Source organism: Alligator mississippiensis, chromosome 1 (assembly GCF_030867095.1).
Source record: "Alligator mississippiensis isolate rAllMis1 chromosome 1, rAllMis1, whole genome shotgun sequence".
NCBI classification, from domain to species: domain Eukaryota; kingdom Metazoa; phylum Chordata; order Crocodylia; family Alligatoridae; genus Alligator; species Alligator mississippiensis.
The window spans coordinates 420369080-420395578 of record NC_081824.1 but is presented as its reverse complement, the minus strand read 5'-3'; the positions used below and the strand labels follow the sequence as shown (position 1 = coordinate 420395578).

At 38.8% G+C, this 26499-nt stretch overlaps 1 protein-coding gene across 13 annotated transcripts in view; it reads right to left on the bottom strand.

The window, feature by feature from the left end:
* Nucleotides 1-26499, bottom strand: part of SUPT20H (SPT20 homolog, SAGA complex component) — a 64753-nt gene that overhangs the window by 12710 nt on the left and 25544 nt on the right. For 4 of the 13 annotated variants that reach the window (XM_059714649.1, XM_059714674.1, XM_014603471.3 and 1 more), the window contains exons 6-19: nt 24900-25029; nt 24026-24129; nt 22191-22307; nt 21963-22016; nt 21023-21162; nt 19198-19354; nt 19007-19063; nt 17452-17523; nt 16079-16236; nt 11386-11418; nt 7616-7733; nt 3006-3114; nt 2587-2754; nt 488-800 (exon numbers count right to left, since the gene is read on the bottom strand). In XM_059714649.1, the coding sequence (XP_059570632.1) occupies nt 488-800; nt 2587-2754; nt 3006-3114; nt 7616-7733; nt 11386-11418; nt 16079-16236; nt 17452-17523; nt 19007-19063; nt 19198-19354; nt 21023-21162; nt 21963-22016; nt 22191-22307; nt 24026-24129; nt 24900-25029 (1730 nt within the window). The remainder of the gene's footprint in view (nt 1-487; nt 801-2586; nt 2755-3005; nt 3115-7615; nt 7734-11385; nt 11419-16078; nt 16237-17451; nt 17524-19006; nt 19064-19197; nt 19355-21022; nt 21163-21962; nt 22017-22190; nt 22308-24025; nt 24130-24899; nt 25030-26499) is intronic. The other 9 variants (XM_019498239.2, XM_019498237.2, XM_019498238.2 and 6 more) reach the window with 5 other exon arrangements.

Sequence of the window (26499 nt, the reverse complement as noted above, 5' to 3'; positions counted from 1 at the left end):
TCTGAGCATATTTAAAACTTAGAAATATAAAAATGTTTACTGGAATTAGCCATAAATCAGATAAAACTTTTTACATATTTTATATAGACAGAAAATGAATGCCTTTTACTCATATTTTTTTACTCAGAATTTTCTTTCATTTTTCTTTTTGTGCTGTTTGCATAGTTCATGTTTTCTCACATAAGGATGGATAAAAAGACAATTTTCACATGAGGAAGTATAAAAACAAAACCTTAAGAGCTACAATTTTATCAGCACTATTGTAATTAAACAGTGGATCTAAAAAGTAGAGTTTACTGAAGAAAGGTCTTAATTTTTTTTTCCTTTTCCTTTGATATTCTAATAATAGGTTTATTATATTTTAAGAAACATAAAATTGTAGTTGTGGTAACTTCAGAGGTGAAATGATACAAAATCTCGTTTAATGAATATTCCTGTAAATTAACATAAAATATGTTACCAAATCATTGTAATAAACGGAACTCACCAAACAGAGCCCACTACATTGATGAAGTTAAGTCCTGCAGAGTTTGCCATGACCTGGGTGGAGGCTGTTCCTGTAGTAATGGATGTTACCATGGTGGAAAGAGGAATGGTCATTACAGGCAATGCCTGGCTCAGTGACATTTGCTGCTGAGCAAATGGGGTTAACAAAGTGGGCTGAGGGGTGAAGCCTGAATCTTGGGGAGTAGGGGTGGCAGAAGGGGTAATAGGAGTTGAGCTCTGAGCATCAGGAGGGTGTGGGGTCGATGAAGGGGTGTTGGTTGGAGTAGGAGTAGATGGTTTAGGAGTTCCAGACCCTGCTCATTGAGAAAAATAAAAAGCGCTAGTTTGTTATAAAAGGCCAGCCAGTCCTTTTGTAAAATAAGGTTAATGGAATCTTATTTAGCACTGACAATTTGTTCCATTTTTTTAAACTGCAAGTGTTAATTTCTACACATGACACATGAGTGTGGCAGCACTCGCTCATTATTAAGGATGCAGTATATCACACAGAAACCCCATCGCCATGCTTAACTCTTCAAATAGGACACAAATTTGTATTTTCCATTAAAGTTTTGAAAATTTACCGAACACTAAATCATGACACTATTGGAAATATTTAAGTCAAGATAGAGAAATTTTTCCAAGTGACCATTTTAACCCAATTAATTGTTACAATGTCAAACATGTATGTACTACCTGCATAATAGCACCATGTCAAAAACATATCATGGAAAGCAACAGATTCGACAAAGAACAGATACTATTTTCAGGAATCAAATGGGGTCAATGGCTACCACCTAAATTTTGTCAAGTAGATACCTAAAACTAATTTGTCAGATTTTAGTCTAATCAAAAAAAGAGAAAACAAACTCAATGCTTTTGCAGGAGATAATACTGCATCTTTAAAAATTACTGTGTAATTCCTTTGGTTTAAATGTAGAATGTATAGCTAAACTTGTTGTGAATGCAGTATGCACAGTTTATCAATAGAAGAAACAAAAAAAAACCAGAAAAAAACCCAAAAGCTCTTGAGGTGTGTTCTTTTTTAGCTTTCATGTCCTGCAGAAAGAAAGGAAAGAAATGTGAATGTCCAGATGCTGTGACCAGAGCCTTATTTATAGTAACAACTGTGTGCAGTAGATTTACATACTCCATATCAGCAACATAAAAGGTGTGTATAAAACTGATAAAAAAATTATTAAAATTTTCTTATGTTTTTCTTTGTGCAAAACAAGAAGGCAGAAAAATTACACCTTTTGAGCTATCCATATTTAAAACTAATGCAAAAACCACATTATAATACTGTGCAGCATACTGAACGCTCAGTATACAATTATTAATAAAAACCCCGTGAAAAACTATAGCTGTGGTTTCTCTCCCTGTACAAATCTTTTCATGAAATATCTTGAGACACACAAGTATTTTTAAAATTGTTCATGATCTATGCCTGTAATTATATTCTGTCATTGTTAAAAATCAAACATGGATGTCACTCATTTAGAAAACTACATTTTAGCACCATATATTATGGTGCTATAATCATCAGCAGCATCATCACCACCACCACCACACTTGTAATCAGCAATGATTTGTAAAACAGTGTAGGAGTGTTTTAAAAAATCATCTTAGAGTTTATTGTATCACCACCTTGGGACTGATCAGGTTATATACATACACAGAGATACAACTGCACCAGCTCCTATGACATTTAAAAAAAACAGATGCTTAAAGTATGTAAATGCAAATTGATCTAATGTACTATTTTTACACTGGAGGAAAGAACTACACTTTGGAATTTTATCTTGTCACATTAGCTATCAGGCTTTTATAAAAGAGAAAATCATACTGGTTGCATAAAATGTATTAAAACGTATACACAAAGGGTGCATACATATATATATATACAGAAAAACAAACACAATTACAATAAACAGAAAGTACATACAATCAACAAGAGACCTGCCTGAAGCTCTGCACAACTTATACAGTTTAGAGTACACTGTACATTTAAGTTTCACCATTCCATGGGTTAAGAAGTTATCTCAAGAAGCATTTATGCAAAAGCCTAAGATTTAATGGAGAATTTAGGTCGTGACTCACTTTGTGAAGAACTTGCAGGAGACATGGCAGCTGGAGAAAGCATGCTAACTTGACTAAGATCCATAGATTGTTTCCGAGAGAGACTGGGAGGCTTAGAAGGAGGAAGAGGAGGAGGAGGAGTTGGGGACTTTAGGTGGCCACTTGACTGCTGTGGACTAAAAATATTACCTGAAAAAAGCACAATTAGCATGTGTTACAGTTCTATGGAGAGAGGCTAATTAGAACATTATACAAATCTTAGAACAATGCTTTCTAATCAAAAAGCAGTAAGAGCAGCTTTGAAAATACCCCATCAATTACAGGAAGACGATGTTTCGCTTTTTTAACTAAGATTTTGCTGAAGTAATAAGGTCTCATACTTTAAAAGAGGGGAAACACAAAGACCAAAAGTCAGGGGCTAAAAGCTAAAAAATATTTACCTGAAGAGCTACTTCCTGAACTTGAAGGTAATTTGATCGGGGGAGGTCGGTGCTTCACACCCTTTCCCAATACTGAAGACTGAACAGAACCTGACAAACTTTCTGGCTGCTAGGAGTAAAAAAGAAATTCAGCAAGTATCAGCACAATCTGAGATTGCATATATTTGACAAAAATAATTAAATCAGTACACTTGTTAGAAGTCTCAAGATCATGACAAAAGAGGCAGTTCTTCAGGATACAGTCTTGTTTTAGGGTCAGACATTAAAGCATGAGTTTTGAGGCTCTGCAGATAAAGCTTTCAAGCACAAAAGGCCTCCAAGACTGGGGTCAAAATTAAAACAAAGTTAAAAAGAATTGGACATTTTATTCCTTTCTTTTCAGTCTTAAATTTGCTCTTTGCTACTTCTCATAAGTGCAAAAACTGCAGTTATGCTCTTGAAAGAAAGGAAAACTTGCTTTTACCTCTAAAATTATTTCATTTTTTTCATCTGTCAATCCTGATCCCCTCTGGACTTGCGGTACAGAGCCAGATTTCTTGATTTTGGGTACAGGACCCAAAATTCTTTGGTGAATTCTGGCTTGATAAGAGTATTTCCATTAATTCATCAATCAGGATTTCACCATCACATTTGAAAGAAAGATGGTCTGTCTTTTGTTTCATAAAATACTCTGAGTTTCTTTTTATGATGAATTAATGAAGTTGAAATACTGCCTTACATTTATTTATATGTATAGTTCTCCTTTACAGTTGGCAACGTTTCTAGAAGTCAGCTGTAAATGCCATTAAAAACAAACCCTACTAGTTCCAATTGTTTTAGGGAAAATAAATTTACAGGCATAGCTAAAAACTTATTTTACTTGCATGAAGTATACATTCAGAATATATGTTATATCATAAACAAAATGTCTCTTTTTTCAAATTCTCAACAATCCTAAGACTCACAGAATGGAATGCCAGATAACCTTTTTTTTTAAAGTTCCATTTACCTTTTACTTGTTTCCATTATATTTAATTACAATTCTTTTCCTCATTTTTAAGGAAGTCAAAAGAAAATTAAATCTACCTTCTTCAGTAATGACACAAAACAACTTGTGAGCTGTGACAATAACATGAACCCAACATTCAGGATTGTAAAGCAATACAAATATTTGCAGTTATAAACATAAAAACCTTAGAATAACATGTCCACCATGTCTCAAAATGTTCTGACAAAAATCAACTTATAAAAGATTTTCATAAAAAAATTGTAGAAGACCCCCTCGAAAGTTTTTGAGCTGATTTATTGTTCATTTGAAGTTCTTTTCAAACTGAATAGACATGCTGAGAGCTCATGCTTCGCTCTTTTTGTCTATATTACAAAGTAGGGGTGTGCAAAACAGGCTGTATTCAATTCGGATTTGGCCCAAATTGGTGACAGTGATTCAATTAGTTAATTTGGATCACTGTTTTGATTTGATTCAACCGAATCCGAATCTGAAGCAGTGATTCGGCCATAGACAGCTTTAAATGTTTTTTCTACATATGTCAAGGTACCAGGCCTGGCTCATGAATACTGCAATGGTGGGGTGGATGGAGCGTCCCACAGGAGCGCAGGGGGCCCCCCCGCATGCTCAGCAGCTAACCATGAAGTGGACCCTGGTTCACTTCCAGGTTCGCCATCAAATGCACAGGGACCCCCCGGCGCAGAAATTGGCTGCGGGGGACCCCAGGTACCCCTCCAGACCCAGGAGGCACCTGTCACTGAGCCAGGGGGCAGGGGAAGGTCTCCTGCACACTCCCTGGCAGATCTGGAAGTTGACTGGAAGTGCTTCTGGTCGACTTCTGGGTCTGCGGCCAAGCATGCTGGGGACCCCACCGTGCTCCCATGAGATGCTCCATCCGCCCCAACATCTCAGCATTCATGAGCTGCCTGGTACTTGAGGTATGTAGAAAAAACACTTAAAGCTGTGGCTATGTCTAAATCACCGAATCTTTCCGAATCTCTCCAAAGGGGAGGGTTCCAATTTGATTCAGAGAGATTAAAGGGTCTCCTGATTTGATTTGGATTCAGAGATTTGGCCACCAAACTAGGCCACATCTCCGCCAAATCGAATCAGCGACCGAAGCTATAGAGTACACAATGCTGCAGGATCACAATTCATAGCACAGCTTAAAACCTTAAAGACTCTGGGAACCTAAAGACAGACACCGTACAGCCACATGTAGTCCCTCTATGGTATACAATTGTGTCAGAAGAAAGGTGTGGAAAGAGCACAAACACAGCTGTGTTGGCACAACCCCTGGTGTGGATGCAGTTTTGCTACTGGAAGGTGGCTTGTGTTGGCAGAGCTGCTCTTCAGGAAACCAAAATAAATCTAAGAAAAAAAACCCCTCCTTCAGCAGTCTATACTGTGTCTACACCAGGGGACTCTAGTGCTATAATTAAAGTATCAGCCCCTCTGTAATACAGAAAACCCTCATCTTCTTCCTTAAAAAAATCCCTCCAGACAGTGTTGAATGATAACACCAATTTTAGCAGAAATTCTAAACTGCTAGCTGGCACAAAAAAAAGGAGGCCATTGGTATGCTGGGATCAATCTAAAACTCTCAGAGGATATAACCTAACGCTAAATTTTGGGCCATCAGAACTACTGATATTCATAGTAGAGGTGCACTGATACATCGGTCCAATATTGGATCGGTATCGATATAAAGAAAATTGGCTGTATCAGAAACTGGCCTGAAGTGGTGGATAATTTGGCCGGTAAATGCTTGTGCATGTGTGCAGCCACAGCAAAGCACGCAGGCAGTGAGAAGCAGAGCCCAGCAATGTGCAGCTGGTAAGTCTGTTGTGGTGGAAAGGAAGGGGGGAGGGAAGGGGTGTGGGGGGTGCAGATCAATGGCCCCTGTGGTGAGGGTGCCCAGCCGGGGTGGGGCGAGCGTGGGACAGAGCCACGGCTTGTTGGGTGGAGGGGTGGTTCTTGCTGATCCACGCACCCCAGGAGGGCACGGGGGGGGGGGGGGGCGTGTGCCCCTGGATCTGCACGGAGCAGGTGGGCTGCAGCTGCAACTGCACCGGGCTCTTCTTGGCAGGGGCTGGGCTCAGGGCGGGCGATGGCAGCGCTAAGAGAGGGCCTATGGAGGGGGCTGTAGACACCCCAACTTTTGCTGTAGGCCCACTACCAGTGCCTCTGTTGCTGCCCGCGCAGTGCAGCCCCAGCTCTTCCCAGCACGTGGGGGGAGGCAGAGGTTGAGCCAGGGCTGTGCTGGACAGGCAGCGGTGGCACTGGGTGTGGGGCTACAGTGAAATTTGGTGTGGCTGCAGCCCCCTCCTAGCACTGCCACCACCCACCCCCTGTCAAGAAGAGCCTGACGCAACCCTGGCTCCAGCTCACAGCTGCAGCCTGCCCACCCCATGCGAATCTGGGGGAACAGCCACGCCCCTCCTTCCCCCCGTGCCATACCAGAGTGCGCACAGGGGCGGGAGCTGCCCACCCCCCCCAACGAGCCATGGCTCCGTCTGGTTCTTGCTCCACCCTGGCTGGGCAGCACCTGCCACTACCCCCTCCCTCCCTCCCTCCCTCCCTCCCTCCCCACAGGGGCGTTTATCTGCGCGCCCCCCCCCCCCCCCCCGATGCCCCTTCCCTCTCCCCTTTCATCACAACAGACTTACCAGCTGCATGCAGCTGTATCGGAAATCAGATTGGTATTGGCCGATATGCCTCCTTAAATGTCGGCTATTGGTATCGGCCCCCAAAATCTCTATTGGTATACCCCTAATTCATACACATAGGAGCACAATCCTCTAAGAGCAGATATCTCTTGAAGGGTGGTTGCAATTTAGAAATCTAGTAATAGACAGATTTCAAAGAGTTCAAAGTAAGTTCAGCTACTACACCTCTGTGAGATCCCTGGATTTTTTTTGTGATTTTAGAACTGTATTTTACTACTGTTTGTCTCTGATCTGCTGCTGCATAGACTAACTACAGGTAGGAGAATAGGGCAGAAACCCTCAGTGTTGCTGCAATGGAGGTGGGGGTGTGCCTCACCCTCCCTCTCATCCCGGCATTTTGCATCTTCTTTGAGATGGCTCTAGCAGCCAGGGTACAGAAACAGCTGAGGAGTTAGCACCTGTGAGAGCTTTGCTTCTGGGAAGCTGTTGCTGCAAGGGGAGGTACCAGTGTAGCTAGGAACCAGGTGGTTCATCTCCATTTTTCACCATCAAATTTCAGCTTTTCAATTGCCACACTGCATACATTACTGCAGTGCTGACCCTCACAGGAGCCTGCCCTGGGCACAAACTCTTATGAGAGTTTTTTCCTCTGTCAACACTGACCCCCCTCTGGACTGGTCCCTATGCAAACCTATGCAGACAAAATTGACTACAATGAATCACTGAAACTAAATATACATAGGGTTAGCAAGGACATAAAATTAAAACAATGAAAGACTAAGAAAGACATTTTTTTCTAATGTCTTCCCATTACTGAGTTACTACTTTAACAACAGTACGCTTAAGAATCATATAGAAATGTGAATTTAGATATACTGGTAATTTTCCCTTTAAAGATAGATGCCATTTGAGAATTCCAACTTTAAATATAAGAATGGAGCACTGCACAAACTCACTTCCATTTCCTTCCCTGGAGAAAGATGACTCAGATTAACTGATCCGCCTGAATTATGAAACATCTTCACAGGACATTTAGCTTCATTTTGAACTAGCTCTTGGTATTGGTTTACGACCCTGAAAAAAACCAACAGAGGCTTCATTATAGGATTTGAAAAACATTTTTAATTTTTTTCATAAGCAAGGCTTTCTTTTTTGTGATTTTTTTTTTGGACTAACTGTATATTTGGGAGATATGTTAAGTAAGCTTTCAAAAACAAAATGAACTTCCTCAGGTCTATTTTTTTTTGCATTTTTTAATATTTTACCTTTTTGTTTTGTATTTTTTTGTTCTGGAAGAATTTTATTTGTCTATTTAATTTTTTTGACATGCAGAAGGCAGTGCAGGGTGATACCTAAGAGACCTTTTGACAGGGGAACCACAAATACTTAAAATGTTTGAGTTGTGATTCAGTTTTATGTTAACATCAATACATTGATTTGCAATATATAACATTTTATATACATATAAATGGTCTTATATAGAGAGGTACAGCATATTTAAACATGTTCTGTCTTTATCTCACTGGGGCTTGAGTCATCAGAGACAAAGAAGGTTGAGAAGCAGTGAAAACAACATTAAAGCCTAAAGCAAAGGAAATCTCATTCCTACACACATTATCATCCAAAACCATGCATTCCATTTATAGGATTTCCCTGTTATCATTGACAGGTTGTTTTTAACCTTTACAGTAAATGTAAGGGGATTCTGACTTTTTAAAAACTTTGGGTAACAGGCTTTTGATCTACAAACCATGTATGACAGAGAAGGGTTGACTGCTCCACTATAACTGTGGAGTCCACTGCAAGTGCACAAGTGTAAGCTAAGAATCTCTTGAAAAGCTGTGTCCACTGCACCTGCATGTGCATCTTGTGTTTTTCATGCTTCCAAATGAAAGAGCATATATAGTGACATGGTCACAACCCTTGCAACATGAAGTCTGTGTTAGATGAAGACTCTGAAACCAGAGGTATGCTGAAGGCTTCACACTGACTACATCTCAAAGTACAGTCACTGCAGTGCAACAACAGTGGTGCACAGACCAGCACTGGTCACTGCACTGCTGACAGCACAGTCAGCTACCTGCAGCAGAAGTGCTATTTTTGTGCCCCCTCCCCAGACACACTAATACTATTCTTTCTTCTTTTAGCATCAGTATGGGATCCACTATACGTGACTGGCTATCCTCTGGAAGGGCCAGAACGAGTAACACCATCTGAACCACTTGAACAGGCACTGATCTCTCAAATCAAGTACTGGACTCACTGACATAGCCAGTTCCTGTTGTCTTATGAACATAAGCAGACTTACAGATTTCAGATGTTGCAACATTTTAGAGACAGACCAAATATGCTGCTTGAGGTCTGGCAGAGTAAGCCGTGATTGACTGGTAAGGAGGTACACCTACCAGCTGGCAGCTAAGCGTAACACTAAGTTATCCATTTAGACAGTCTTTGCAATGAAATGGCTTGGCCCTTGGAGTGAGTTCATAGCGCCACATACAGATTTGAGGAAAATCTGAAAGATATAGTCCTATCACTGTTGTGCACAATGCTGAATTATAGCATGCTGACTTCTTCCCCTGTGAATACTGAATATGCAAGATGTAAAGAAGTCCTTAATATCACTGCAGGAAGAAGAATCTGGTAGCGAACGTGAGCTCACATCTCTTCTGAAGCAGAAGTTAACACACTTCACATGATCTCTTACAGCATTCCATGGAGTAAGTATTGGGGTTAGAAGTCTTTGTCTTGTAATTCTCATGGGACTTCTCAAAGGGTCTTTCTAGAAGGTTATAGGGCAAGAGAAGGAATAAGATAGGGTAGCCATGTGCAGTATACCTGTTTGTCACTAAGACAATCTGCTAAAGTTAATGGAAGGAGACAAAACAGGTGCCAAACCTGGTTGCTGTATACCTTTTTTGGGACTTGACTTATGTCAGATTTGTTGACACTGGGATGGAGACTGCTGGATGACAAATGATGTCAAGGACAGTAATTTTATTAAGTAGCAAAGATAATTGGATTTGTGGGCTCTCTGGACGGCTTGCAGGATGGAGTCTCTTGCCTGTCTCTTACCTAAAAGACCTATGGTATAGGAATGCACTTTGGATTTCTAGAGATTTTAGTATGGTTCGAAGGAATTGGCTAGAGCCACAGAACTGGCTGGAGCTTCATCAATTGTGATGCTGAAAAGTACATTTCCTAAAAAGAGTAGATTTTCAATGGTTGTCTAGACATGGCTAGAGAGAACAGATGCCTGCAGCCAAGAATCTTGACATAAGATGATCTTGGCACATGATGACGACCCTCACCATGACACTGGTGGCCACATGCAATTTGTCTTTCACTGCTTGCAGAGCACTGCTGGCCATGATCTGACCTCCTCTTGCTACAGGTATCAGTTCCTCTCTATGTTCTGCAGTGAGCTTGGAAGCAGTAAGATCCTTCCCACAAAAATGTTGTATTTTGTGGATAAAGTTTGATATCTTGCAATCCTAGCTTGTAGGAAAACCTAAAAGAAAATACCAATGATCCTGCTAGTAGATGGGTGTAAAATTGCTTAGAACTCTTTGAATGGGCTTGGTATTGCTTTTCTACCGTCTTTTAATGTAGAGGTAGCTGAGACTAGTGTGAACCAAAGGTTGTTTGCTAAGTTACATAAAGCCCTTGGTTCCATACAACCTGTTGGCATTGAAAAGCTCAATATATCCAAGTGTTTTTCCAAGTCAGGGTACTTTCCTGGTATCTGAGGTGAAGGGATCCAGCTTCTTCTGTCCAGAAGCTGATGTTAAGGATGGTGATGCTGGAGGCTCTGGTGCTGACTTTGCCAATTTTTTTGGTCATCACTGCTCACTAGAACTACAGGAGTGTCCAATGGCAGGGTTGTTCACAGATTATAATTCTGCTGTTGTAAACTTGCCACGGCTTCTTTCCGGGGGTCTCAGCCTACCTTTATCAACTGCTACTACAGCTATTATACTTAAATAAATGCTGACTGGGTTGGACAGACTCAAAATTGCTGTGGCATGGGGGAAATGAGGCATGGTTGTGTCAGTCCTGTCACTTTACATCCTCACACGATAGCACAAGGAAGTACACGGCACAGGATCAGCCTTTCCAGACACAGCTATTCAAAAGATTCTGAATTCACACACATGCAGTGCATGTGTACCTACAGTGGGATCCATGCAAACCCGTACTTGAAGAAAAAGTTTATGTTTTCATTCAATGAACCACAATCAATAACCCTACATCTCCTACAGTTAAACTATAACAAAGGCCTAAATTCTTCTTACTTCTGAAGTGAAAGGACGGCTTTTCTCACAATGCTAAACCAACATTGTCTGAACATATTCAACTGATTACTAAAAGAAGCTGTATACTGAAGTTAAGTTCAAAAGAATAACACTTCTTAGAGACAGATTTGATAGAAAATTGACTTGTACAAAATCTCACAATCAAATTCTACTCCTGAACGTTCCTGCAATGCTACCATTGTTAGGTGAATCAAAAGGCATTACCTGATCCTTGGACTTCCCTAGCAAATGGGACAAGGTGTATGTGCTTCTCACTGCCCCTACGGATAGATTGTTTCTACCTATTTTTCTTCCCAATAAGTCCCCCAGAATTAATTTCTGGGTCATGTAATCTAGATACATTCTGGCCAAAAGGGACAAATGGGTGCAGTGGTAACAAAGTAAAATAAAATATGAACTAATTAACTTACCTTTCAGCATCAGTCTTGGAGCCAATCAGAAACCTAAAATGTCAAACACAGATATTCATTTTTAAACTGAAATTCAGCAACTTGCCTCAAGGATGCAAAACTCTGGAAGAATAGCAAAAGGAAAATCTCTATTTTGATACTTCCTGTCAACTGAGAAGAGCTAAAGCAGTTTGAGAATAGAGAACAATCTGCTGTAGTGTAAAAAGCAAAATGCAAACCTCTACATATCTAAAAAAGAAAGCAATGGTTTGACATATATATTAAAACTAGTAGTATATCTTATAAACAAATGTAACAATCTGCTTCCACAGAAGAACTGTGAGTGCTCTAACAATCATAACGATCTATTGGAAGTTGCTGCCAGGTTTTAGTACACCTATTCTTAATAAAGTAGGATTTATTTTGAAGTACATATATTTTACAAATATGACACGGAATCTAATCCACTAATATCATTTATGATGTAATGTCAACGCTCCTTATAGGAAGTATCTTTGGTCCAATTCAAACCAATTTAGAAAGTTGGTATAGACATTATAACCTTTACAGATTAAGGACTGAAGTACTACGAGGTCTATTGCTTTTTCTAGTATTCTAGTGTCTTTTTCTACAGCGCAACTGGGAAACACAACCAATCCATAGATTTTCCCAGCACCAGACTACAATCTCAGGGTTTAGGGAATTCCATTATTAAATAAGAGAATGATATAGTTGTATGTAAAAAAAAAGTCATGTACTAAAAGGTTAAGAAATGTTTAAATTCTTTGATTTCTTTTATGATGTAGCGTTTCCAAATTCAAATTCTTCATGTTTTGTCACAAACGACAGCCTGTCATCCCACTTAAATCTGAAGTGTACCCTGAGAACACACTGAGGTTATAACAGAATTATCCAGGTTGTTTCCATGGATCAAAAATGTTTTTTTTAATTTAAATATGGAGAACTCCCACTACCACTTTTTTATTGTATCCCTGACTTTCTAGGCTGGGATTTTCAAAGCAAACAAAGGAAACTGGAGAGCCAAATCCCACTGAGTTAGATTCATAGATTGTAAGGGGCTGGAAGGGACCTTGCAAGATCATTGGGTCCAGCCCCTCTGCACTAGGAAGGAAAGACAACTACGGTCAAGTGCGCCCAGCAAGGTGACTGTCCAGTCTCCTCTTGAAGATTTCTAGGGTAGGTGATTGCACCACCTCTGGAGGGAGTTTATTCCACAGTCTGGACACCCTGACTGGGAAGAAGTTTTTCCTAGTGTTAAGCCTGAAACGGTCTTCCAGGAGTTTGTGCCGATTACTCCTGGTTTTTCCCAAGGGTGCTTTGGTGAACAGTTGTTTGCCGAGCCCTTGATGTATTCCTGATATAGCGGTAAGCTGCTACCAAGTCCTCTCTCAGCCTGCTCTTTTTACAGCTGAACATATCCAAGTCCCTCAGCCTTTCCTCATATGGTTTGCCTTGCAAGTCTCTGATCGTATGGGTGGCTCTTCTCTGGACTCTCTCAAGTTTTTCCGTCCTTGTTGAAGTGCAGCACCCAGAACTGGACCCAGTACTCCAGCTGCAGTCTCACCAATGATGAGTAAAGTGGAAGAATCACTCCCTTGGTTTTTCCTGAGTGTATTGGTTGATGCATGTCAGAGTATTGTTTGCCCTGATGGCTACAGCATCACACTGATGGCTCATGTCCATACTATAGTTCATTATTAACCCTAGGTCCCTTTCAGTCACGGTGCTAGTCAGTTTGGCGCCACCGAGCCTGTATGCTGGGGACTGTTTGTCCACAGATGGATCACTTTACACTTCTCAGTGTTGAACTTTATCTGGTTGTGCTCAACTTGCTAGCCTGTCTAGGTCCACCTGTATCTGCAGCCTATTTTCAAGGGTGACCATGCTCCCCCATAACTTGGTGTTGTCTGTGAACTTGGCCAGTGAGCTCTTCACCCCCACATCCAAATCACTGATAAAGATGTTGAAAAGCACTGGACCAAGCAAGGACCCCTGAAGAACACCACTGGCCACTTCTTGCCAGGACAAAACAGATCCATTCACTAGAACACCTTGGGTCCTATCCCGCAGCCAGCTTCCTACCCACCTGTCAAGCAGTTAACCCCACAATCCTCCAATTTTCCCATGAGAACATCATGGGATACCAGATCAAGGCCTTTTGGAAGTCTAGGTATACAATGTCAACCTCCTCTCTCTTATCCAGGTGGCGAGTTATCTGGTCATAGAAGGAGATGAGATTGGTAAGACAAGACCTGCCCGCGACAAAACCAGGCTGGATGTCATTCAAAATCCTACCTTCTGTAAGCATATTGCACATATACTCCTTGATTAGTTCTTCCAGGATTTTCCCTGGGATAGAAGTTAGGCTAATTGGCCTATAATTGCCCGGATCTTCTCTCCTCCCCTTCTTTTAGATAGGCACAATACTGGCCCTCTTCCAGTCTTCAGGGATCTCTCCTGAACACCATGAGTTTTGGAAGAGTTTCACCAGAGGTCCTGTGATGACTTTGGCCAGCTCCTTCAGCACTCTCAGATGAAGTTCATCCAGTCCTGCTGACTTATAAATGTCTAACTTTTCGAACTGATTACACACCAGCTCAGTGTCAACAGTAGGAAGGCAGTCATTCCCACCATGTCTATTCTGAATCTTATCTAGTATGATTTTCCCCTTAGTCCAGTTAAGTACTGAAGCAAAAGTCATTCATGAGTTGAGTTTTCTCCAAAATGTCAGTAACCAGCTGTCCTGAGTTAAGCAATGGCCCCACACTTCTATTTGTTTTCCTCCTGTTCCCTACATACCTAAAGAAGGACTTCTTATTGTCCTTGATTTCTGTTGCTATTTTAAATTAAGTCGCTGTCTTAGCCTTTCTAATCTGCTCCCTACAAGTGCATGCCATTGTTGTATAGTCCTCCTTGGGGACTGTCTCAACCTTCCATTGTTTGTATGCCTCTTTCTTCTTTTTCAAGAGGACCACGATATCCCTATTAAGCCAAGAGGGCTTACTAGCTCTTCTGCTACCACTCTTCCGCATAGGAATAAACTTCTTTTGTGCTTCAAGGATTGTATCCTTGAGCAACAACCACTCTTCATGCACTCCTTTCACCTTCAGTCCCTGATCCTGCAGCGCTTCCCCTACTATTGCCCTGAGCCGGTTGAAATTCATTTTTCTGAAGTCCAAAACTTCAACCGTGATAGCTGATTTGCCTGCCTTGAGAGAGACAGTGAATGCTTTGGTTTTGTGGTCACTGTTGCCCAGGCTACCCTCTACATTCAAGTTGCTCACCAAATCATCTCCTTTGGCCAAGACCAAGTCTAGGAGAGCATTACCTCTGGTTGGCCCATGCACTTCCTGAGTCAGGTAGAGCTCTTCGATACAGGTCAGGAATCAATGCCATCAATGCGACTTAGCTGAGTGTTCCTACCAAGAGATGTATGGGTGGCCTCTGCCAGTACTTGAGAGAACTCCAGATCAAGCTCCTCCCTGTGGTTTGGTGGTCTGTACTATATACCTACAGTTAGGTCTCTCTCATGCACCCTTCCCCCCCACCCTGTAGTTTAATCCAGAGGGTTTCAAGCCACTCTTCTTTGGAGCTGATGTCATCCTCCAACGAGGTGTACTTCTCCCTCACATAGAGAGCTACGCCTCCACTTTTCTCCTCTACTTGGTCCCTTCTGTGCAGGGTGTAGCCCTCAATGGCTACATTCCAATCATGTGAGGAGTCCCACCAGGTCTCCGTAATCCCTACTAGATCATAATGCCCACTGGACTGTAGGAAGGCTAGCTCCTCCTGCTTGTTCCCCATGCTCCTGGCATTAGTGCACACTGTACAGGTACCGAGTTCCACAAGTAATGATGTGAAAGGCTGTACAATATGGTTTGGATTTTCAAGTAAACGTGAGCTCCCCAACTTCCATAGACTTCTTTGAAAATCCCAGGCCTAGGACACAATCTCAAGTCACTACTAGCTTTCTAAGTCAATTTATTTGAAGTGATAAAAGCAGATAATCAGCAATTGGGGCCAGGGTAAAAAATAACTAAAAATGACAGCTTGAAATGATTAACATTAAAAAATAACAGTTAGGATAACATGCTGAGAAGCAATAATACATAATGTCAGTTAAGAAAACTAGCTACTTTCTGTGACCAGGCACATCCTTGTGTCTCACTGAATAGGAGCCATGCAGAGAACCTTGTAATATTAGGGCCAGAATGGAATTAACCCTGTCCAGATAAGTCAAAGAATCACTAGGCAGCTATGCTATAATGTAAAAAGCAAAACTGAGCAATACATGCCAGCAATAATCTTTGTGCTCTCCTTCTCTCCTAACTGTTGTTTTGTCTTTTAAGACTGTTAAATTCTTCAGATCAGGGGTTATGTCTTTTTACATGTTTGACATCACTAGCACATTTTTAGTGCTCTATCACAGATACCAATAATAGGAATAATGTTGAAAAAAATATCTTGGAAAGGTCCCCAACTGTTTCAACAAATTGAGATTTCATTCTATCCTAATTTTAATAGGGGAGAATGTGTGATTCTGAAGGTGACAAATTAATTTATGCATCACACAAATGCAAATAATCTATTTACTGCTTTTATACTAGAAGACACTGATGTGTAAAAGGTTAGACTCTTTGTTTTCTCCTCAAATACCATAAAATGGTACACTTTCAATATATATATGACTTACTGTGATGGAGTTACTAGGCTCTCATTCTCCTCATCACCTTTGAGTGTCTGTATTTTACCATAGTACAGAGGATTACCAAGAGACTGAAAAATGGTCAGTTTTGTTTTCTGAAGTTGATTACCAACTTCACATTCAAATACATAATCATCTTTTATCTCCTAAAAAACAGAAGAACACTATTAATTAAAGCATATAAAAAACAACAGATAATAGAAAAAACTGATAAAGATATGTCAGGAGATTACAAAAAAGTTGGGAATAACACACTTCAAGTAATCCCTAAAACTCGCTGTGCCTTGGCAAAAAAAAAAGAAAAAGGTTACTAGAGAAATTCTCCAACTAACAAGAGGGGACGGGAAAAAAAATCAGTATTACTAATAAATTCGAACTACAGTAAATATGTAAATAAACATGACAGATATTGGCATTGTTCAGCACAGAAACGCATTTAAAAGTTATTTAAGTTAAACAAATTTAAAAACATACTTAAAAATAACTGTATATAACACAGAACAACAACTGAACAAGATGTCACAGAGATCTAAATTAAGTACTGCAGGGAAAAGCATACCATCAATACAATAGGTCAGGAAAAAAAAGTAAAGACACTGTGGTGAACGCTAACGATAAAGAGCTGGTCATTTATTTTATTAGAAAATATTTTGGGCTTTTTATAATTACATTTATCATTCCCTTTGCACCAGATCATGCAGTTTGCAGCTAAATTAAAGTTTGACTGAGAAAGTGTACAAAAATACCTGTGAAGAAATCTGCGTTAGAAAGTATTTCATTTTACATGATCTCCTAAAATTTACCATTATAATACCGTAAATATAGCTCTCATGAAACAGCTCCTAAATGAATATTCAAGGGAACAGATTTGTCACAAAAGATAACACTACTGCTCCCTATAAAACCCTACATTTTCTTTACTACTGAATTGGCAGCACAGGCTGCTTAAAAAATTCAAGCTGCATCAGTGGCTTTATGATACTATACAAGGAAACTACAGTAATTTGGCCACTTAATTATTCCAGTAGGTAGGTGCTGCATGCCTGGTTAAAGGCACATTGTATTGTGCCCCTAGAACAAAATGAAGATTAGACAATAAGTTATTTTTACTATTTTGCATTCCAGTGAGTAATAATTTCTAGTTATTTCTTTTAGTTGAAAAGCACCCCAATGTGTGAAATTATCTCTCCCATGATGATCTGCTTTCCAAATTTCTATTAAAAAAATATTAAATAGAAAAAAAATGTTCCTTATGATTTCAAAGGAACATCATCAATCAAGGATGATTTTTAAATTTTGTTCAAATTAGAACCTTCTCAACTAAAGAAAGGAAAGTTTGGCCAAAGGTCTAAATTACTCACATGTGCTGGCCAGACAGTTGGTTGTGAGTCATCAGGTTTGATAGACTTTTCCACTTTGGCATATTTTTCCACCTTAAATAAAAAGCAGATATTATAATACACTTTTAACAAGGAGTATATAGAAAAGCCTTAATGATCTGATACTTACTTCGCATATATATTTTTACTAAGGAATTTTCATAAACTTTAAATAAATTTGGCAAATTGTGGAAATACAGGTTAAGACTGTGTCAGGTATCCAGGTTGTAGCCATATTGGTCTAGAGGTAAAAGGAATCAGGACTTGTGGTAGAGGTGATATCTTTTATTAGATCAACTAGATTTTTGCAAAAAGGATTCTTTAGTTGCAAGCTTTCGGGTACAAACACCCTTCTTCAGACATAGCAGAAAAGACTGTAAAAGTTCTCCTGGGTAGACTTTGCCTCTAGACCAATATGGCTACAACTTGGATACCTGACACAGTCTTAAAACTGTGCTTTGCTCAGATAGCAAAGCTGACTTGGCAAGGAGAAAATGGCACACATGTTGCATGTTAAAGGATGCAGCAAAGTCATTTAGGTTTTCTCCCTACTGTCCCTCCTTAGGGCACCAACTCCCTTGCTGGCATGGTACTGAGGTGGTATAGACTTGTAAGAGTACAGGAATGTTTCTGTGCCTAGCTCCTGTAGAAAGACGGGGAAACAAAGTTCTCCCACATCTTGCACACTATGCATACGCTAGCTCCAAATTAGCAATTTTTTGTATTAACAGTTGAATAGTTTTCAGAACTTTGTAAATTGTAATTATGGTTGTAGCCATGTTAAAAATTGAAATGTTCCATAGGTCATGTCCAGACATTCCATTTGTGCCAGGAGTAAGTTGGTCTCTGGGTCTGATCCAAACTGGCCCTGGATTCAGCATGCAGGGCCAGCCTGGTGTAGGTGCTGCACGCAGCTCCAGTGATTGCCCCAGACAGCTCCATGTCCTGTATGCAGCATGTGCCAGATCCAGCCCATCCTCTGTGTGCAGCCCATGCCAGGTGGGCTCCACATGCTACATGCAGCACATGGGGCCAGGGCCAAGGCCAGTGTGTGCTGCATGCAGCGAGCTGGTCCAAGAACCACAGGCAACACTGAGGCCAGATGACAGGGCTTTGCAGGCTGGAATCCAGCCTGTGAGCTGCATCTTTGGCACCCCTGCCACAGTTAAATAATAGTGCAGTGTAACTGAAGGCAGCTTTCGGTTTTATAACTCATTCACAGAATGCTACATAATCAGCTATGCTTTAGTTTGAATTTTACACCTTTCAGTGCAGCAAAAAATTGTAAAGATTATCCTATTCATTTTAAACTATTACTTGATAATGTACACTGCTATTTTTTAATTCAAAACAGAAGATAAAAGCAATGAAAGATGAAGTTCTTAAAATGTCTTAACTCCCCATTCTTAAATTATGTTGTATCAGAGACAATCATTACTTACTGCTTTGTCATTTATCTTCCTTTTTGACTTAAAGAAAGTTGAACAAACATGTTTTTTTGCCTGACACTAATGTGGTTGGGAACAAGTGAACTTACATCCACTTCAGAAGGAGCAGTCAAGCAGCAAGGATTCTGTTTCCACATATCTACACACTGCAAAGAGAAGGAAGAACACAGCACTGTGTTTAGGGATATTATGACTAAATACAAAAATAGATTAAATGCAAAAATGGTTTAAATACAAACATTGATTAAATATTCACCCATCCAACCTGGAATGTACTTACATTTCCAGCTTTAGAAATTTTGAGATCATATTGTTGGGCTCCTTTCCTTTCCTTTCTTTTAGGTAAGTAGTCAAGTATTCTCAGTTGAGGTGGAGTCGGACAATGAGCCACATCCTGCTGCCTATTCAGAGACGACCTGGAGTATCTCTTAAAGCACCTGTAACAATTGAGAGATAAGCTCATAAAATACCTACCCATGGAAATACCCTATCATGTACATGCAAACACATACACAGGAAGAAGCCATTAACACTGCAGCTAAAAGATATATTGGGCAATACTGAAAAAAAATGATTTATTTTACTGTAATATAAAGCAAACTATTAATGCTATTGTTACTAGAAAAAGTCTGTGGAAGATATTGTCAGAGTGAGAGGTATGATGGAAGTATTTAATGAATGTTAACAATCGTTTAAAAGTAACCAACATGTCATGGTCCCACCAAAATTCCTGTGTACTGCTGATACATTTTTAAAAAGCAAATATGGTACAAATGTAATGAAATTTTCTCTCTGTCCTAGATAAGATTATTTGTTTCATAGCATCTGATGAAGTAGGCTGTCTCCTACAAAAGCCTTTTGGAATGAGTTAAGTTGTTCCACACTACCCCGCTTTGTATTTAATAGACAATTTACTCAGTTCCCACTAGTACAAACATACTGATATTAGCATCTGAATTCATCTGATGGTAAAGGAGGCATAATTCTCCCAAAGACCAGTGGATTTCCAGAGATAATGGGACTACAGTCTCTGGTGACTTTTATTTATAGAGTACCATAGACTGTACACGAGTATAACACTGAAGTACCCAAGAACAATATTTACATCTATTCTACTTTTAACGGGTGATTTATACTTTTGCATCATACTGAGTAAACAATTCTTAGTAAAATAATTGTGAACCATTTCAGGTGACTGAAACAGCAGGGAATGCATCTATATGTAAGAATGAAGCTACTCTAACATTTTGTATAATAGTTTGAGTGCTACACTGCTTGGAAAATCATTAACCCTTCTCCAAACAGTTATGGATATACTCAACTTTAAACATACAGAGATGACTCTACTGATTTTCAAGCTAAAATTAAGTTTGTCTATCAAAACACTTAAGCAACAGAAAACAGATTTTTGCTGGATTTTGTCCAGTTCTAGTTCAATGGTTCATATATTAAAATCTGGCAATGAAAATAACATCCCACAGTCACAGAATTAGAGATGAAATACTCTCGAGGTAAACTGCAGCCCTCATATCTTTTTTTGGCATAGGCACGTTGAAGATGAAACATTTTTAATACCATATAAATATACTAACATTATTCAAAGCTGCTCTCTGCCTCAGCTCACATTTTGATTCTGAGCCATGGCAAAATTAGATACGACTGTAAGGTAGCAATACAATTTGATATTCATCATAAAATGGTATATAATAATATATACATACACAAATAAATATTTCTTTTATTTTTATATATTGTCAACTGAAATTTATTATAGTTTACGACTTATTAGGTCTTACAGAACTTTCTAGGTGGAAGAGGTTGCTAAATTACACAGAACACATATGCAATAATATTCCGATTAAATGTAGCAATTGATACTGCTGGTGTGCTAAACTTTTAACCTTAAAAACAGCAGAAATTTGTTCTAAGACCCCTTATTAAAACTTTAATTGTTTAAAAATATAATTAAAACCTCTGCAATTCCCATTTAATAAAAAATAAATTTGAGTATAGAATGTGTATATAAAACATACTATTTTCTTCTTATTTTTTAAAGATATCTAGAGGTTTCTTCATGGCCTGACATATCAGAGACTAACAATTACCGTTTCATTGGTCGAGTATTCATCTTCTGCTTGTTATAGAGGAGTCTATTTGCTGTGCAGGTTACTGCTATTGAAGGATCAAGACACAGAGGCTCTGCTGTAGCTAAAATAAGCTGGCTTTCAAGTAGAAGTTTATCCTCCTGTAGTAGAGAAAGTGCATACATATTAAAAATATGACATTTCATATACTTGACTGGGATTTTATTTCATGCTCTTCCCCATGTTATTGTCATTGTGTATATATATGTGCATGTACATATATTACTTCAAATAATTTGAAGAAAAATTGCTTTGCACTTTAACCCAGCAAAATATAATACTTATAGTTTATGACTCTTGATATATTACTTATACCATGGAGCTTTTACTTTTTCTACAGGAAAGAAAAAAGACCATTACTGAGAAGTAATATTTTTTTACAGAGTAAAACCATAAATATAGTCTAGTCTATCAAGAACCTATCTTGATGGCATGCCAGTTTCTCCTTTATCAGAAATTATAAACATTAGATAACATGCATTGACTTGAATGTGAATGTACGCATAAAGACACACACTTTGCCAGACTTTACTTTTGATGTTTTAGCTAAATAAAAATGTACTCAAGTTTGCTCTTCTGTCAATACAAGTGAGAAAATGCTGCCAAACAGAAGGGTAGTGTCATTTGACTCATTCAGATGCCAGATACGATTTATATTTGATGAGGATGGAAGGGAGAAGAGTCAACTGATTAAACTAATTCTAATTTTATCATACTACACGGACAAGGATTAAGAACCTGATTCTGCAAAGTGCTAAGCATCTCCCTAGGATACCGAATGCCAAAACCATTCTAGGTTCAAGATATGCTTTGCTTTAGTACAGCATATTTTGCTAAATTATTCTATTGTATCTGTTATCTGTTATATCACTAAACAATTTAAAAATACACCCAAACTCACTTGTGTCCATTTGTGGTTGTCACTGGTTATAGAATGAACATCACATATTAAAGTCTGGTGAAAAAAGACAAAGCTTTAATTATTTGAATATAAGTGCTATAATGCTAAATGTATAATAGAAATCAAAGAAATGTGATGGCCAATACCAACTACGTCATTTATCATAAACAGTGAAGATAAAGGAAGGCTACTTACAGTAAATTAAAGATTTCAATTTGATGCACTTACTTGCATTGTTGGACGCAAAAGAATGTGCTTGCTTTGGTATGTTGGTGATTTCATGTTACCAGACTGTCTGTAGTCACGAATTTCTGCTATGACACACCCACAATGAAAAATATTAACCTGTTTGAAAAAAAAATTGTGAATGCATATGTGCACACATATATAAATAGATGTATGTGTGTGAATGTTTATGTGCATATATATACACATCTATATGTTCAGACTCAAAATAAATATAAATATAAACATTTTATATGTATAAAGATAAACACATTATAACATAAATATGATATATACATATATTTATAATGTAATATAACTTTTACTGCTTATACATTCTATCTTATATTTACTATTATATTTGCATTTACATTTTTATATTTTATCAGTTATGTTCATGATTATAATGATCAATACATAAACATAATATCTATACATATATAATATTAATATAGATATAACAATATGTATGTAAGTTGTTATACTTATTTTGTGTATTGTATACATGCAATAGACTGTATGGACTAACAGCATTTTGCAGTTAGTTCCTGTCAGTGGCATAACTAGGGCGGGGTGACTGGGGCACCCACCCCAGGCAGACTTGGGGAGGGAGGAAAAGGAAGGGTGAAAAAAACAGCTGTTGCTGCAACAACACAGTTGCACCAGTGGGGTGGAAGCAACCAAAAGTTGCTGCTACCCCTGCATGTAGCAGCTGCCCTGGGCACCTGACCACACTGCTAGCAGCATTCTCTCTAAGCTGTGCAGTGTGCGCGGCTCCGCAGGCACGCCTAGCAGTGTGACATGAGCGTGCCTGCAGTCATGCATACTGCGCATCTTAGAGGGAATGCTGACTGTTACGCCTCTGATTACTGGCATGTAAATTCTTTTTAACTAGTAAGCCACTCATGCCATTCACAGAGTCATTCTATAATTTATGTTTGTTACATTGTATTTATTTGCATATATGCAAGTCCTAGTTATAAAACTTCAAACAAAATTTAACCCCAATACAAGAGTGTAATTTCTGCTAAAGTCAATTTGAGTGTTGCTGTTAAATCACTTGCTACTAATTATTATTATGGCTGAAGCAGTTCAGTATTCTACATCACTAGGCACCCTCAAGTGTGAGCCCCTATCCACCCAGATCCTACATTACGTTGCAAAAGACGCCTTTTCATGTGCAAAAAGCACAACCAAACCTAAAGGATAAGAAAGAAAAAGCTCTGACTTACTAAATTCATCAAGTTTTAGCTCAAACATTTCATTGAGATGTTCTTTGCCAGACTAAACCACAAAACACCCTAAACATACATGAATTATTATGGATGCCAGGAAGATAGTTTTTTTAGACACTAAATATTATGAGCCTGATGCTGCAAACTGTTTACTGAAGGTGCTCTAAACCAGTGCTTCTCAAACTATCTGGTGTGGCGGACCGACAATTTTTTTTCCAGTGGGCTAGGGACTGGTGCCCGGTTCAACCGGTGGCAGCAACTGCGCGTAACGGCACTACACAAATGCGCGACTGGCTGTTTCTTTCTCTTTCCTCACCTCGCACGATGTGATGTCACCTGGAGTGTTGGAATGTACAAACTGTGGTGCTATGACATATCAACGTTATGCTTCTGAAAATATATTTCTTTCTTTCCTGGCAACTCGCTGTGGACTGGCGAATATATTTCTTTCTTTCCTGGCAACTTGCTGCAGACCGGCGACCGGTGGCTCGCGAACCAGCACCGGTCCACAGACCGCCACTCTGAGAAGCACTGCTCTAAACCACCCACTTATCAGTGTTTATCAGATCAGAAATGATAAACCTTCTGTGAAGATTTGCAAACCTGAGATTTTTCCAAAAGGTCAACCAAAATAGGTGGTAGCTCCTCTGCATCCAAATATTCAAGCAATTCTCCTTCTTCATAAGGCAGTCGAATGGTCTCAGAATCTGAATTTAAACAAAGAATATAATACTTTATTTTTCCTTTTCCACTACCACTTTAAAAACATATTTAAAAATAAATCATCAAAATCACTAAAACCAAGTGAAAACTAAATTAACAAGTGAAACTAAAAACTAAAAAAAAATTAAGCTGGACTAGTAAAAACGGACCAGAGTCCCAATTTTGTTTGCGCAGTGACCTTTTTCATGCTTTTGATTGAATTTCCAAGCCATTTAAACATGGATGCTGTTTTACTGTAGAAATGACCAAGCTCCTATCCATCTCATTTGGAATATACACAGATGCCAAAAGGCTTTTCAATAAATTTAATTTACAGTGGCACAGGGAGGCTTTTTCAACGTTAAAAAGAAAAAATCAACTGGCAGTAAATGATGGAAATAATTAAAAAATATGCTACTGTCAGCAGGTGTAAAGTATGCTGCTTAATCAGCACAGAAGTAAAGTAATCCTATTGACTTTAATGCGACTACTCAGATGCATAAGGATAAGTATGTGTATAAATTTTTGAAGGAATAAAGCCTACATGTTCTATGAATGCTAATTCCTTAAAATTATTCCTATGAGGGGACACCCAGAATCATGCTCTTTTACATTTCTATTTCTAGTTTCAGAGTAGAATTACAGAAGAGATTACGTTATAGTAGAAGCAAATACAAAGTCATGAAATGCAAGCAGCTAATATGTCTCATGTTGATTGATTAATGTTTGCAAAAACACTTCAAAGATTAAAAGAGTTAAGTAGCAATAATATTACCTGAGCCATTTTTTCCCCTGAGCATAAGTGAATATCCCTCATTTCCTGGATAGAGGTTCACAACTAGACATGACAATGTCTCCTGCATAACCAGCTTCTCAAGTAAATTCACATTTCGCCTCAGCTTCTGCTTTAAAAGTAGACAGTGCTCATGAAAACAATAATATCAATTAATAATGTTGTAGTTAACTAAAAAACATAATCAACCAGAAGATAAAATTATTAGAGAACATTTAGCATGGTGTATATCAATGTTAAAGAACACATTCAATCAAATCTTGTTCATAAAATACACATATATAGGTCTTTTAAGAAAAATCACTCACTTCTAAAATCTTTTTAAATTCATAGTTAATCTGAGTAACTATGTCACTTATCTATAACCTAGTAAAATCTATTCTGTCCATTTATTTTATAAATCATTAAATTTGGCCAATTGGCACTTTTTGATCATAGAATGAAAAATCCTGTGTCTTCAAAAATTCCTAACAGCAAAAGTAAAGTTTCCTTCTAAGCTTACAATATGACTATAGACCCTGGAACCGATCCTAGCTGCACTGCCTTGCCTTGCCTAAATTTGCTGAAATCTGGTCTAACAGCCACATCAGTCTTTTCACTGTTATTTCTAAGAAGGATCTTGTTCACTAGTAATAGATATTAAGTGCATCCAACCTGTTTTCTTCCCCAAAAACATTTTTAAATGTTTAATGTTTAGCAATAAAAATAGAGTTTGTTTTCTATGCTTGAGATCTCTTTTTTTCATTGCCTTTCTTTACTTTACAACTGAAGGTCAGGGTTAATAAGTGGAGATGCTGCTCTGATAGCATACAGAATAAATCGTTCCAGAGAACAAACAGAACCCAATGATTAACCTAATACACTCTCAATGATGAGTGCTATTGTACTAACTCCCCCTTCTCTTCTAAGGAGAGGGCAATTAGAATACAGGAAGATAAATTAAAGAATACCAAAGTACTCTGCTTCTGTGAAGAACAAGGACAAGCAGATCAAGGAAGCCAGGATGTCATTTTAACGTATCTGAAGGAAGAGTGGGGGAGGGGCAGGACTCAGGGACTTGTGCTATTAACTAGCCTTGGGCCCAGTGCGAGGAACTAGCTTTTTCCCACAATGCTTTAATTCACAAATGACAACAAGAACTGCATGCTTTATTATTTAATACAGAGATACATACTACTAAAAGGAAAGGAGCAAGTGCAATATACAATGTTATTATTACATGGGATCAAGGTAGGGAAGAAACTAACTCCTGGCAATAAGCAAGATCCAGTGCTGTTGAGACGATGCAACTCCTTGGAGACTCTGTAGATGCAAAACATTCATGCTTCTACACCTGAACACAGTTCTATTTCAACTGCGCTTAAGATCAGCAGCTTGCACGTGAACTAAGTCCTGTTGAGGAGCAAGTAATTCTAATCAGAGTTACTCTTGCAAGTAAGAGCTTCACTCTTGGCTCCTTAAATTAGACATTTGGGAATTCAAAAAGCTGTGCACTAAATCTTGAGCAAAAACTTCAGTTTTAACTGAAAAGAAAAATTCAGCCAGAATGAAGTGCAAAGATAACTTCCCTATCTCACTGCTT